This window comes from Leopardus geoffroyi, chromosome B2 (assembly GCF_018350155.1).
Source record: "Leopardus geoffroyi isolate Oge1 chromosome B2, O.geoffroyi_Oge1_pat1.0, whole genome shotgun sequence".
In the NCBI taxonomy this organism is placed as follows: Eukaryota; Metazoa; Chordata; class Mammalia; order Carnivora; family Felidae; genus Leopardus; species Leopardus geoffroyi.
The window spans coordinates 51,570,917-51,584,930 of NC_059332.1; the positions used below are offsets into that span (position 1 = coordinate 51,570,917).

General features: G+C 42.9%; 1 protein-coding gene across 1 annotated transcript in view; it reads left to right on the forward strand.

The window, feature by feature from the left end:
* Window positions 1-14,014, forward strand: part of LRRC1 (leucine rich repeat containing 1) — a 134,260-nt gene that overhangs the window by 99,235 nt on the left and 21,011 nt on the right. Inside the window, exons 5-10 of the mRNA XM_045498554.1 lie at window positions 4,259-4,315; window positions 4,602-4,665; window positions 5,302-5,376; window positions 8,712-8,856; window positions 11,247-11,365; window positions 12,855-12,938. Of these exons, the coding sequence (XP_045354510.1) occupies window positions 4,259-4,315; window positions 4,602-4,665; window positions 5,302-5,376; window positions 8,712-8,856; window positions 11,247-11,365; window positions 12,855-12,938 (544 nt within the window). The remainder of the gene's footprint in view (window positions 1-4,258; window positions 4,316-4,601; window positions 4,666-5,301; window positions 5,377-8,711; window positions 8,857-11,246; window positions 11,366-12,854; window positions 12,939-14,014) is intronic.

The following is a 14,014-nucleotide window of genomic DNA, read 5'->3' on the forward strand; positions in this document are numbered from 1 at the left end:
TCAGAAACACCCGATGCTTTCTTTTTCCTCTGTGATAATCATGTTTTAACTGAAATGGCTGATAAATGCACATGGAGTTTGAGCCTCCTTATTTCTCTTGGCCTGGTGATTAAGAGCCTGGTCTCAGAAATGGACAGAACTGAGTTCGAATCCCCTAGCCCAGCTCTTGGCAAAGCATGTTGGGTTGTTTTTTGTTTGGTTTGGTTTTGGTTTTTTTAGGTGCTGTAAGAGATGTAGAGATGTTTGTGCTGCATTGAATAGGTTTCCTTGATGGAAGAGGCAGTATCCTGAAGTCTGGATGGAAGATCCTGTATTCTGAAAGGACTAAGAAGGGAGATCATTCATTCATTCACTCAGTTTTGTATTAATTTCTCTGGTCTAAATCTGCGTTCAGTCAGGTCTCGTTTTATGTCAGCTCTTCCTAGAAGAGTTTGGAGAACTGCCTTTTGGAGCGGGCTGGTAGGATTCTGCACTTGCTCCGGGACTAGCCAACTTTGATCTTTGTAAGAGTTGGCTGATGCCAGCAGCTCACCATCCGTGGGACCTGCCCTCAAGGAGTCCTCTGCAATGGGGATGATTAATAGCACCCTGTGCACAGGCACCTGGGTGGCTCAGTCAGTTAAGTGTCTGACTTGGGCTCAGGTCATGATCTTACGGTTCGTGGGTTTGAGCCCCACGTTGGGCTCTGTGCTGACAGCTCAGAGCCTGGAGCCTGCTTCGGAATCTGTCTCTGTCTCTCCCTGCCTCTACCCACCCCCCCAAATATAAATAAACATTAGAAAATGTTTTTTAAATTAAAAAAAAAATAGCATTCTGGAGCAGTCTCTCAGAAGAACCTGACTCAGGGCATGCCCACTCGTAAGGTACCTAACTGCGCATAGGGATAGGGGCTATCTCAGGGAAATGAGGGACAAAAGTGGCTCACTGGACTTGAAGGGAAAATACATTATGCCCTAATTGCCATAGTAGATGTGACTATGTTTATTTTAAGGGAACTTGGGATAGAGTGGTAAAGCACTTGAGTCGAGCAATCCAGCTACTACTTAGGGAGGGAACAGGCCAGGACTGGAGCCTGGGCCTCACACTTTTACCTCCCCGACTCTGTGTGCTCTTTCCAGACTCGCCCTTTCATTGCTGGGTCCCTAGAGCTTGATTGTAATGTCCGAGTTCCTTCGTTTTAAATAGTTTAAAGTTATGGGGAAGTATTCCCTCAGAAAGGCTCTTGCTTTATTTACTGCATTTTAAATGAATTTTTGAATTTTGAAAGGTTACAGAAATATGGTGTTTTTTGCTGCTGTTAAGACCCATGCGTTCCCATTTTCCCTACTATCCAAAAACGGTGGAAACTGAGAAGTTCTGGAGTTAGAACCTTTTCAGTTAACAGGATGTTTTACTTGGGTGCTAGCATGGTAGCAGTGGGAACATTAACGTGACATTATCAAGAATTGTATGTCCAAAAGTCTGCTGGCATTTTCGCGGTGTTTTTGTTCAAGCATTATGTGCTCTTAGTGACTGTGGCCTATGCCTTTGACCCTCAAGACAAAATATAAAGATAACTTAAAAATGTGTGTCTTATTTTTAAAATGACATAAACCAACAAAAGTCCTTGTGTCCTTGGTATGGCTAAGAAGGTAAGACTTGTCTCTTTGCCCCATATTGATAGGTGCTTTTAAAACTTAAATTATAAAGAAGGGAATGGAGGTTCCCCGAGTTGCCTCAAGGCAGTGGAGGGTGAGGGTGGGAGTTTTGGCTTTCCACCACACTTGAATTATGCCTTTGCCACTTTCTAATGGAACTCATACAAAGCGTCACTTTCCTGATTGTTGTCATGGATGTGTCCTCACCAAGCTGGGTTGTTTCTAATGAAGAGGTGGTGTGTGTGAGGAGCCCAGGAGCCCCTGTGGGTGCGTGCCTCCTGCCAGAGGAGCAGGAGGGGTGGTCGGGGTCAGGCAGGAGGCCTCAGGCCCAAGCTACAGACCTTGGAACAACACTTCAAGGCCTGCATAAAACTGCCTTTAGGGGTGCCTGGGTGGCTCAGTTAGTTAAGCATCCAACATTGGCTTAGGTCATGATCTCACAGTTAGTGAGTTTGAGCCACATGTCTGGCTCTGTGCTGACAGCTCAGACCCTGAAGCCTGCTTTGGATTCTGTGTCTCCTTCTCTCTCTGCCCCTCCCCTGCTCATTCTCTCTCTCTCTCTCTCTCTCAAAACTAAATTTAAAAAAATGGTACATTAAAAAAAAAAAAACCTGCTTTTAAATTTTTTTTTTTTTCAACGTTTATTTATTTTTGGGACAGAGAGAGAGACAGAGCATGAACGGGGGAGGGGCAGAGAGAGAGGGAGACACAGAATCGGAAACAGGCTCCAGGCTCTGAGCCATCAGCCCAGAGCCCGACGCGGGGCTCGAACTCACGGACCGCGAGATCGTGACCTGGCTGAAGTCGGACGCTTAACCGACTGCGCCACCCAGGCGCCCCAAAACCCTGCTTTTAAAGATGCGTTCGAAGATGCCTGCTGGTAACGTTCGTAAAGCAAAGGACTTTTTCCTCCTTTGTTAGTGTATGTCTTTAGTGCATCGAAATTGGCATGAAAGTAATGAATGTGGAGTAGATAAAATGTCAATTCATCAGTGATTGTTAAAATATAAATGTGAAAATAGCCAAATGACTCCCACCTCCCTGATAAAACTGGCCACGAATTACATGGAAACTAAAACCAAAGCCCTGTTTTTTTGTTTTTTTTTTTTGCTTTTGCTTTTACTGAGACTTTAAAAATGTACTTATCCTCATCCACAGGTTGCTTTTGGAAATGGATCCTGGCTGGTTCCTTCTCCCCCCCCCCCCACCCCCACCCTTCCCGTTCTCGTTCCTTCTGTGTGAACACTTGGCCCATGGAAAGTAAAACTACATTGCTTAATCTTCCCATCAGCCTACATTTCTTTTAACCATGTTGGTATTAAATTATAATTATTAGTAGGGATTTTGATTAAAAAATATATTGTGAAGAGTTTTGTTTGCTTCCACTCTGTGAAAAATATTCCATTTTCTAAAATTGAAGGAGATACAGAATGTGTGCATTTCATCACGGAGTTAAGATACATTTTCAGGCAAACAGTATTTAAATATGGACATACACTCTGCCAATCAAATTTACATTTTCTGATGTTATGAAACCAGCTTTGTTAGTACCCGTGACTCTGGCTTTAAACGTTGGAAGGAGAGTGGGGGATTAAGGCAGATTAGAGTGTCGGCATAACGTTTGACTCCTTGTGTTCTGTGCACTCACGCATAAAAGTCCTCCAAATCTGGACAGTGACTCTGGTGATGTGAGCAACAGCTTGAATTTTTGCTTGGTGTGGTGCCTGGTGGGGTAATAGACGAATCGTCCACCTTCTGAATCACTGAATCGGTAACGTGTGCCAGCGCTGATGTCCCCTGGGTGTGTGAGGTTTCTGGTGCTGCGGAATTGCCACTGCCTGGGAAGGTTCGACCCAGATAATCAGTGTTAGAGGAAAACATCTGTCTCCTTTCACCATGTTCCTAATAGGCGTGGATTACACCCGAGAGGCTGGAGAGTCTGCAGAAGAGAGCGCCACTTTCTGGGGTTTAGTAAGAATAAAAGCAGCACTATGACAGCTCCCATTTACTGAATCAGCCTTGTGTTCCAGGCACCATGTGAGGTGCGCTATTACCCTGTCCCTGATGCATTTAAATGGCTGTCATTTCCATAGTGTTGCTTCCTGGTGCTCTGTGAACTTGTGATCTTAAGTAGAGCACGTGGGCCCCCTGGACCTAGAGGCCCACTGCTTTCAAACAGGGATGGTCTTTTACTAATGTTTGGAGGAAGAGCACTGACCTTTGTGAGATTAAAGGCACTACTGTTTTTATGGTAACGGCACATTTTTGACATTCTGGAGTCTGGAAGCACATATTCGACTTCTATCTTGGTCCTGGGTGTGACTGTCTTTAATGACTAGTGAGTTTTTTTTTTCACATATCAAATGTACAAGTATTTAAACGAGGGTGCCTTACATTGATGATGCTACTCTTTTTATTTTAATATTAAAATCTGGGAGTAGAGAATATGCTTTTTAATGGGATTTACAGGTACTGGTTATAGATATTTTTCCTCCTGGGAAGACGTGACATAGAAGGTTTTATTAAGCATTGCTACTTGTGGAGTGTATGTATGGGGAAGGAGAATGGGAAGAAGAATCTTAGGAATTTTCCTTATATGTTTTTCTTCTCTTCATTTCTAGTCTTTATAACCTGGCTTCCCTGGAACTGAGAGAGAATCTTCTCACATATCTTCCTGAGTGAGTCTTATGGGGAAGATAAGAGGGGATTTTGTACTAAATGAATTTCTTCATGTATCAAAAAAAAAAAAAAAAGTATTACAATACTTTGTCACAAGGAGATTCTGTGTCTTTTGGAAAGTTTGGGAGATGCCTGCCTTCCCTTACTAGTTTTTCCTTGGTAATATTTACTGCCATGCAATCCAAATGAGTCTTATTTTTGGAAACTAGTCCAAGTGAGGGATACTGTATTGCTCAGCATTTCTAAATACTCTCTAAGAGTTCCTTTATTTCTTTTTTTAAATAGCTCTCTTACCCAGCTGCGGAGACTAGAAGAACTTGATTTAGGAAACAATGAAATATATAATTTGGTAAGTCTGTATTAATGAGAGATTTAGATTTAATTTTGTCCTCAGATATGATCAAAATATACTTCAGGGGAGATCTGTAGGGATATATTTCCACAGACACAGCTTGGCAATACTAGAGAATGTGTTCCAGTTCACACACAGGTTGAGAATTATGTGAGGGTGGAGAGGGTCAGTATTAGATGTGATGCGTGTCAGTGGAAACTACCGGCATTCTTTTTTTTTTTTTTTAAGTTTATTTATTTATTTTGAGAGAGAGAGAGAGAGAGAGAGAGAGAGCATGCGAGCAAGCACAAGTGGGGGAGGGGCAGAGAGAGAGGGAGTAAGAGAGAATCCCAAGCAAGCCCTGTGCTGTCAGAACAGAGCCCGACACGGGGCTCCATCCCATGTACCATAAGATCATGACCTGAGCTGAAATCAGGAGTTGGACACTTAACCCACTGAGCCACCCAGGTGCCTCCCACCAGCATTCTTGGAGAGTTTTGGGAGTGTTTGAAGGATGGGGGACTTGTATTGGAGAAGTACCAACTAACCTCCTCTATGGTACCCATTTATTGACTGTTGAAGTAGGATTCTTTCTGAGTGGAAGAGTAATAAACATTGGATCTTTGTTACCATAACATTATTTTTTTGTTTCAGCCAGAATCAATTGGAGCTCTCTTACATCTAAAGGATCTCTGGTTGGATGGAAATCAACTGTCAGAATTACCTCAGGTAAGTGGTGGTTTTACATTGTATCCTCCAAATAATAAACAACCACAACCACCACTCATGCATTCCCTGCTTCTGCATGTGATTTTCTAGAAGAGGGATCTTGAAAACCAGAAACAATGGTTGAAAAAGCACATTTGGAAAAGTATATTGAGCACTCACGCTACACTGCCATTGAAAAATCAAAAGCCTCAACCCATGATTTCTAAAGATAGCAAATGTATCCTTTAGTTTGTGAAGTCTGTATTTTATTTCATCCTTGCTCCCCATGTGGCCTACCTCAAGCCCAGTAAATTTGTAAATTATCAGGACCCCTGATTCTTTTTTTAAAAAAATTTTTTTTTTTTCAACGTTTATTTATTTTTGGGACAGAGAGAGACAGAGCATGAACGGGGGAGGGGCAGAGAGAGAGGGAGACACAGAATCGGAAACAGGCTCCAGGCTCTGAGCCATCAGCCCAGAGCCTGACGCGGGGCTCGAACTCACGGACCGCGAGATCGTGACCTGGCTGAAGTCGGACGCTTAACCGACTGCGCCACCCAGGCGCCCCAGGACCCCTGATTCTTGATGGTATCCATTTCTGCCACTCATTGTGATGTGCCAAATGCTTTGGGATGATTGTGACCACATTCTGTACTGTAATAGTTGATGTTAAAGAAATGTTAAAAGCTTTTATTTAAATTTTTTGCAAATAATGCTTATGGTTTAGCTGGTATATCAGGGTGTTCAAATTCCTACTATTACCAAATGTAAGAACCATGTTCCAAATGAAATGGAGTCTTACATGGATTTCTAAATACATAGTCCCCTTGTGGAGCCCTAATAAGCAGTCTTGCCTTCTGGTTACATGAGAAAGAAATGTAAACCAACAAGTGCAACAATAAAAAACAAGCATTTTCCCCTTATTTAATTTAATAATTTAATTGTATTACTGAAATTTGTTCTTGGATATATCTTATAGCCAGTCTTTTTTTTTTTTTTTTTTTTTTTTTTTAGATAGACAGAGTGTGAGCAGGGGAGGGGCAGAGAGAGAGGGAGACACAGAATCTGAAGCAGGCTTCAGGCTCTAAGCTGTTAGCACAGAACCTGATGCCGGGCTTGAACTCCCAGACAGCAAGATCATGACCTGAGCCAAAGTCAGATCCCAACTGACTAAGCCACCCAGGCACCCCTCTTACAGCCAGTCTTTAAAGTCCGGGTATATTTCATGATGGTTTAGGTGCTGATATTTTGTGTGTTTGGTGTGTTTGAGAGAGAGAGAGAGCGCGCGCGCATACACAAGCAGGGGAGGGGCAGAGAGAGAGAGAGAGAGAGAGAATCTTAAGCAGCTTTCACGCCCAGCACAGAGCCCACTGTAGGGCTTGATATCACGACTGAGATAATGACCTGAGCCAAAATCAAGAGTCGGACGCTTAAACTACTGAGCCACCCAGGCACCCCAAGGTGCCGATAGTTTAAAGCCAATCAGATGCTTAGGTGTCTGCTCAGTCATGTGAAGCAGGTGTGATGGGGCTGTGCACTTCATGAGGAATGCTATATTAACGCATGGAGTCTGACACTAGGAGAAAGTACTCAGTTCTGTGGTATGGTTGTAGTTTTATAGCACTGGACTTACTATGACCGCACAACTAAGGGAAGTAAGGAACTAATTGGAGTCTGTTTCTGAGGTTTTGCTGCGTTTGAGGAAAGGAGACCAGTTAGCAACTGAAGGTGATTAATACGGAGATTTCTCTAGGAAATCATGCAAAATCCTGGTTGAGAGAATTCCAGTTACTTTGGGAGTCAGAGGATGGGGAATAAAAATACCATGAGGTTATCAGGAAAGTAACACACCAGCTCTGGGACATGATGGGGAAAGAATGTATGTGTGTACAGATGTGTGTAAATGATTGTGTACAAAATGCCACATCTCGAACACAAATTAGAACTCCAATGATCTTGTTGTAAATGGTTATTTAAACATCTCATTCATCCCTCTTTAGAAACTTCTGTTGGGACACCTGGGTGGCTCAGTCAGTTAAACATTCAACTTTGGCTCAGGTCATGAGCTTGTGATTCGTGGGTTTGAGCCCTGCATCAGGCTTTGTGCTGACAGCTTGGAGCCTGTCGCTTGCTTCAGATTCTGTGTCTCCCTCTCTCTCTGTCTCTCCCCTGCTCATGCTCTGTCTCTCCTTTTCTCTCAAAAGTAAATAAACATTAAAAAAATGTTTTAAAAAGAAACTTCTATTAAACCAGGACTCAATGCATCAGATAGTCTAAATAATCGGAATTATTTTCCTATTGTCATTTCCTATTGTCAATGCAAAACATTGTTAAGAGGAATTAATGAAAAGGTAGAACAATGTCAAGGGTCAGTCCTGAAATCAGTAGAAATGCAGTGTGGTTTCCTCCAGACAGGAATTACAGGGGCGGGTTCAGAGGATGTGTATTAGGTAGGAGAGGAACTGGAAAAAGTAGATCAGACCAAATTAAGTATAGATTGAAGGATTTGTACTTATGTAGGCATCAAGGAGCCACTAGAGCTAGCTGCGTTTCCAGGAGGGAAATATGGAAACAACAGTCTATAGCCCAGACGTGGACAGGGAGTGTCTCACGGTTGGAGCTAACTGTCTAGGTGAGAGGGGGAATTTAATGTAGTGGCAATGGGACCGGAAAAGTGGAGGCCGTTATAAAAGAGAAAATATGTATTTTGTGAATGGAAGGTAAGATACCTCTTGAACAGAACGCTGGACTGCTTGAGGTTCTTTCTCCACTCCTTGGATGGCCTGTTGTCTCTGAAAGCAGTATGCTTGCTTCTCTCTTCTGTCGATGGTGAAGGTGTCCGTGGGTCTGGAGGCCCCAGTATTGCTGGGGTGCAGTCACATTGATGTCTGTTGTAACAGGTACTACTGGTCATGGGAGATAAAAAGGAGATGGTCTCTTAACAGAGAAAATCTCAGGGTCACCCCGAATTCTAAGCTGCTTACCCAAGGGATTGATTCTAAACCTGAAGAACTGGATTCCAGACTTCTTTTGTTTTTTTTTTTATTATGTTACCCTACAGTCATTTGTCCTCTCATGGTGCCAGTCTCTTCATCTGTTAAGTGAGAATGATTCCTTGCCTGCCTGAAGTTGGGGAGCTTGGCATCCCTCCCAGCTCCGTGTCTGTGATTGATACAGCTTCCCGTTTTCATTGGAAGGGGGTCTGGAAATTCACTCCAGCCTCCTCCTATAGATAAACACTAAGGAAACATCCTCAGCACTGCTTTGGGAATTGACTGTGAAAAATCCCTGTAAGAAATTCCTCTGTACTGTAGCAGGGTGAAGCATGAGTCTCTTTTTCTGTGTCACTGGTGTAGGAAATAGGAAATCTGAAGAATCTGCTGTGCTTAGATGTCTCTGAAAACAGGTTGGAGAGACTTCCTGAAGAAATCAGTGGCCTGACTTCGTTAACAGATTTAGTCATTTCCCAGAACTTACTAGAAATGATTCCGGATGGCATCGGTAAGTATCAAAAGGAATTGCCTTCTAAAGATGTTGGCTGTTGTCTTGAGCCTGTGGGACTCACTCCTTTGATCCTTTGGTCACCACTCTCAGATGCTGGGGATGGGAGTCCTTTAGTCTCCTTGTTTATTTGTTCTTAAAGAAGGAATGCAAGGAATGTTCAATACAATTGAAGTTTCTCAGTATGCAGGTATTTCTGTCCTCCTGGTTTGGTAACAGTTGTACCTGTTGTTACTTCTAAGTGTCAACTCATCTATTTCACCCACATCTCCTTTCAGTGATTTCCGTGGAGATTATTAGTCTGAATAATAGAATATATTTCAGGCATGTGAGCAGTCACTGAGAGATTTCTCCGTGAGCACCCTAACAGTTTATGAGAAAGTAACCCTGACTTTATGCACGACCTAGGGAAGAATGGTGTGCTTGGGTTGAGCCTTTTATAGTTCTTTGAGAATAATCTTTTCCTTTAACTGTCCTATGCTATTTCCTTTAAAAAGAAATTAGTCCAGACGTTTCCTTTACCATAAAGGCATGCAGTTCAGCTTGAGAAAATAAACGCAGAGAGGGTATAAACAGACACGGACCAGGAGCTCCACCATAGCAAAGCCACTTAGAACTTGTAAGAAACTACCTTTAACCAAATAGTTAACATAGGCTTGCTGTCTTTGACTTTTTTTTTTTTTGACTTTTATTCAAAATATCAAGGGAAGTTTCTGAAAGTTTTTCAGTAATTGGAGAAGCTATATGACAGAGGACCACTTCCTTTCTGCTATTTGGTCAAGATGAAAGCAGTAAGTGATAATAGCATCTTGGCAGGAACACAGACATTGCCTTTTGCTTCAGACTGGTTGGAAAATTGATGGGGACTTTGACTCTAGGTAGAGATGTTGGGTGAGAGTGATACATGGCACCCGAAAACAGTTTGTAGGCACTGGGGACGTTTAGTTGCTTGGCATAGGAAGTAGGAGGTGTCAGATGGCTGACTTCAAGCACTTGAAAGGCTGCTGTGGAGAAGAGAGGTCAATGTGTTACATCTTCTAGTTCAGGTGAGCGCAAGGAAAAGATCTGAGAGAAATACTGGCTACAAATTAGTTCGGGCTGCTTAGTGAAGGGATGGGAACCCTGTCAACTGAAGTGTTCAAAGAGAGGCTGCAAGACCACTTGCCAGAAAACTGTTAGGGGGACCCCGTTGGGGGGAGATCGATCGATTCAATTCAGTGTGCCTCTCCTGCCAGTGAAGACAGTTGCAAAGCCTCTGGGGACAGTGTTAGTAGGTTATTGATGATGCTAAATAAAGAGCTCAAGAATCCATTAGTTCTCCTGCCTTGCTCTGTGACCACACACAAGGCAGGTTAATTTTTTCAACATGTCCCTTTTTCCGGCTTGACGTCTCTTTTTTTTTTTTTTTTAATTTTTTTTTTTCAACGTTTATTTATTTTTGGGACAGAGAGAGACAGAGCATGAACGGGGGAGGGGCAGAGAGAGAGGGAGACACAGAATCGGAAACCGGCTCCAGGCTCTGAGCCATCAGCCCAGAGCCTGACGCGGGGCTTGAACTCACGGACCACGAGATTGTGACCTGGCTGAAGTCGGACGCTTAACCGACTGCGCCACCCAGGCGCCCCTTGACGTCTCTTTTAAGATACAGGCTGTTTTCTGATTTTACTGGGGACTGTAGCATCATGCCAGCCTCTCTCAGTAGATAGTGAGGATGTCTGTTTTGTAGCTTCATTCCCTTGAGTTATAGTTGAACATGAGAATCCAAAAGCTTTAGGCTTTCCTTCACTTAGTGGGGATTTTGAGGATGCTGTGGTCACTCCATTCTTCTTTTCCATGGCCTGCGAGCATTGCCAGAAAGTCTAGTCTTTATGCTCTGAGTGAAATACATTCAGTTCTTCATGTGGCTTTTCAAAGATTGCCATTTTCTTTTGCATACCTAGAAACACTTCATTGTAGGAATCTTCACTGAGGCATTTTCATTCATAGGTGATAGAATAAACTGTATTGTTTTTTGTTTTTGGTGAGGACGATTCTTGGAGTACAATGAAAGCCTCTCTCCTTTGTACATGATACATTTCATGTTCTTAAAGATGCATCAAGAGCTAGCTGGTTGTTTTTCTGTAAATTTTCCAGCTTTGATACAGTATTTTTATGTAATGACTTTTAAAATGATTTGTTTCTAATTGCTGACTGTTTCTGATGTTCTGATAACATTTAACTCTCAACCTTTAGTGATCTAAATGCGAATGATGTGGTTTCATAATGTGAAAAGTTGGGTAAGGAAAAAAAATGAATAAGTGTTTAAAACAAAAAAGAACAGCAGATAAGAGATACCAAGTGATGGTTAGGAAGACAGTTGTAACTAATGAGTTGAAATAATGCTTTTCCAGGAAAACTAAAGAAACTGTCTATCTTGAAAGTGGATCAGAACAGACTCACACAGTTGCCTGAAGCAGTTGGAGACTGTGAAAGCCTCACTGAATTAGTTCTTACAGAAAACCGGCTCCTGGTGAGTGTGGCTTGCACGTTCAAATGGATGCATAGAGTGTGCTTTCTATATGTCAAGACTTATAAGGGTAGATTCTACTTACAATTTGGGTGGGCTACATGGAACTTTTCTCATGTTACATCTAAAAAAGGGACTTGTAAAGCAAATGCATGACATAAAGATGATTGGCTTTTAACCTGCTTCAGTGAAGAGAATGGTATTTAAGCTCCCCTTACAGAGGTTTCCAGGGAGGTGCAGGAATGAGCCACTGATGCCTCTGCCATGGTGTCCGAGGACCGCCAGAGCAAACGTTCTCTCAGGGCTCTTCGAGTAAATGTAAAGAGAGAGAGAGAAGGGGAGAAAACGGTGGTTGACCAGGGGGTGGGGGGTGGTTAGTGTGAGTGCTCTCTGGAGGACTGGGTGTGGGTCTGTGATCCTACCCTGCCCTAGAAATTGGGGATGGAGGTGGCTGCAAGTGCCCCTGCCTTGGGCCGGGCTTCCCTTCCTACCAAGGGCAGAGCTTTGGCCTACACCACCTACCAGGGGCAGTCTCACTTGCTCTCACTTCCTGCCGCTTCCTCTGCTTTCCATCAGGCCCTCATTTATTACTTCATCTTCTCCTTTTCCTCTTCTTTTCATCGTCTTGTAGCAGCTTTTGCTTCAGTTTACTTGCCTACCTTTCTCCCTGTATTTTGTCCCTGTATTTCCTACCCTACTTTCCCTTCTTCTTTTTCCTCTTCTCTTCTCCTTTTTTATAAAAAGTATAAGTAATGTTCTTGAGGTGGAAAGAGCAGAAAAAGCATGAGTGGGTAGGACACAGAGCTGGTGGGGGAGCCTGGCCACATCTCTCCTCAGGCAGCCTCCTCTGGCGGCTGTAGTGGAAGTGACCTAACCTTCCCATCCTAGTTTGTGGTTTCAGGCTTACAGATAGTAATCACAACACTTATAAAAATGGTATTCATTCACCCCTGGCTTGCATCAGAGTATTGAAGCTCCCCCCTTCATCAGGGTACTGCCTGGCTCCTATAGTTCTCTGTGCACCCCACTCCTCCCACCCTGCTCACCTTGTTCCTGTTCCCATGCTGCTGTCCCCGTGCCACTCACAGCACCCGTGCTCAGGGTTCTTCTGATTTCCCCTAGCCATCTGGCTTCCAGTCATCCAAGCCATTCTCCCACTGTGGTTCTCCAAGGTGCAGATAGTTAAGGGATGAATCTTGAGGTGCAAATTCTTCAACACTGAGGAACATTCATTACCTCTTTACTAGGTATTTCTCTGTTCCCGGGTCTGTGCCTTTGACTTCATTTTATTGAAACATATTCCTGTTCTAACAAAAATGCAGAATATTTCATTGTACATCTTCCAAATGAGCTTTAATGTGTCTGATATTGAGGAAGAACTGCTATGTCTCTTGCTGGATGAAATTATATTCTTTAAGTCCTTGAGAAGATCTGTTTTACTGTGAGTCACGTCTCTGAAAATAAATTAATAATTAAAATGTTATTTTAACAGACCTTACCTAAGAGCATTGGAAAACTTAAGAAGTTGAGCAACTTGAATGCAGACAGAAATAAATTAGTGTCTTTACCAAAAGAGGTATGTGCTTTAAAAAAACAATAATAATTACAAAGAAATAACAGCATATATGGATCAGAAATATCAGATGTTTTAAAAGACTTAATGTGGTGCTTTTTAAATGTTACGTACTCTCATTTGTGGGCACAGAGGTGGTCGGAGGAGTTGTATCAAAGAACAATCATCAGTAACATTAAAGAGAGTAGGTGGGTCCAGATGACTCTGAGCATTGTTGAGAAAGGTGAATTGATAGGATTTTAAGTGCCAGAAAGGGAGATTTGACGTTTCTGACTCGACATATAGAGAATGGTGACACCATTTGGGAGTTTAGCAGAGGAGGAAGTAGATGACGTTGGGTCTGAGTTTAAAGTGAAATTAAACCACTTCCTAAGACATTGGAATTATAAAGATGGACCTTGATGCAACCTTTTTACTGGGCAGAGACTGATATTGGGCAGTGTTCATGTCCAGGTGAGAGTGAATGAACTCTTCACAAAGGCATTCACATAGAGGAATGTGAATGGGAAGCTATAGCCAGACTCTTAGGTGTTTTTGTTTGTTTGTTTGTTTTTGTTTTTGCCAATGGTCCAACCAGGAGAAGAGACCATCACCATTCACTGTGGGGAGTAGTTGTGCAGACTTAGAGGCATGTAAATTCTGGAAAGGGAGGTGGAAATGCTGAGAATGAGAAGGAAATTCAGAGCAGATGCAACAGAGAAGTATTTAGTGTGATGTTTAACAAGAAGGCTTACCTTCTATTTGGAACTAGGAGAATTTGGAGATGGGGAGTACCGAGGTTGATTTTTTTGTTAGCCGTTAGCCTGAAACCCCGTTTCAGCCACCCTTCTGTCCCCTGTCAAATGTTGGTGGGCCCCCCCCCTTTTGCTAGGGCTCACATGAAAAAGTGTGGTATCGTGTTATATGATCCCTGCCTAGGCAGAGTGTTCTTCCTATTCCTGTCTTGACCCTTTCCTACATCTCCCTTGGGATGATTTTAAACCTGCCATCCCACCAGCCAGAACCTGTAGGGTTCTTATTTCCCTAGGGCCCTTCTGAACTTGGTCTGGTTTCTCTTTCCTCATCTTCACACTGTATCC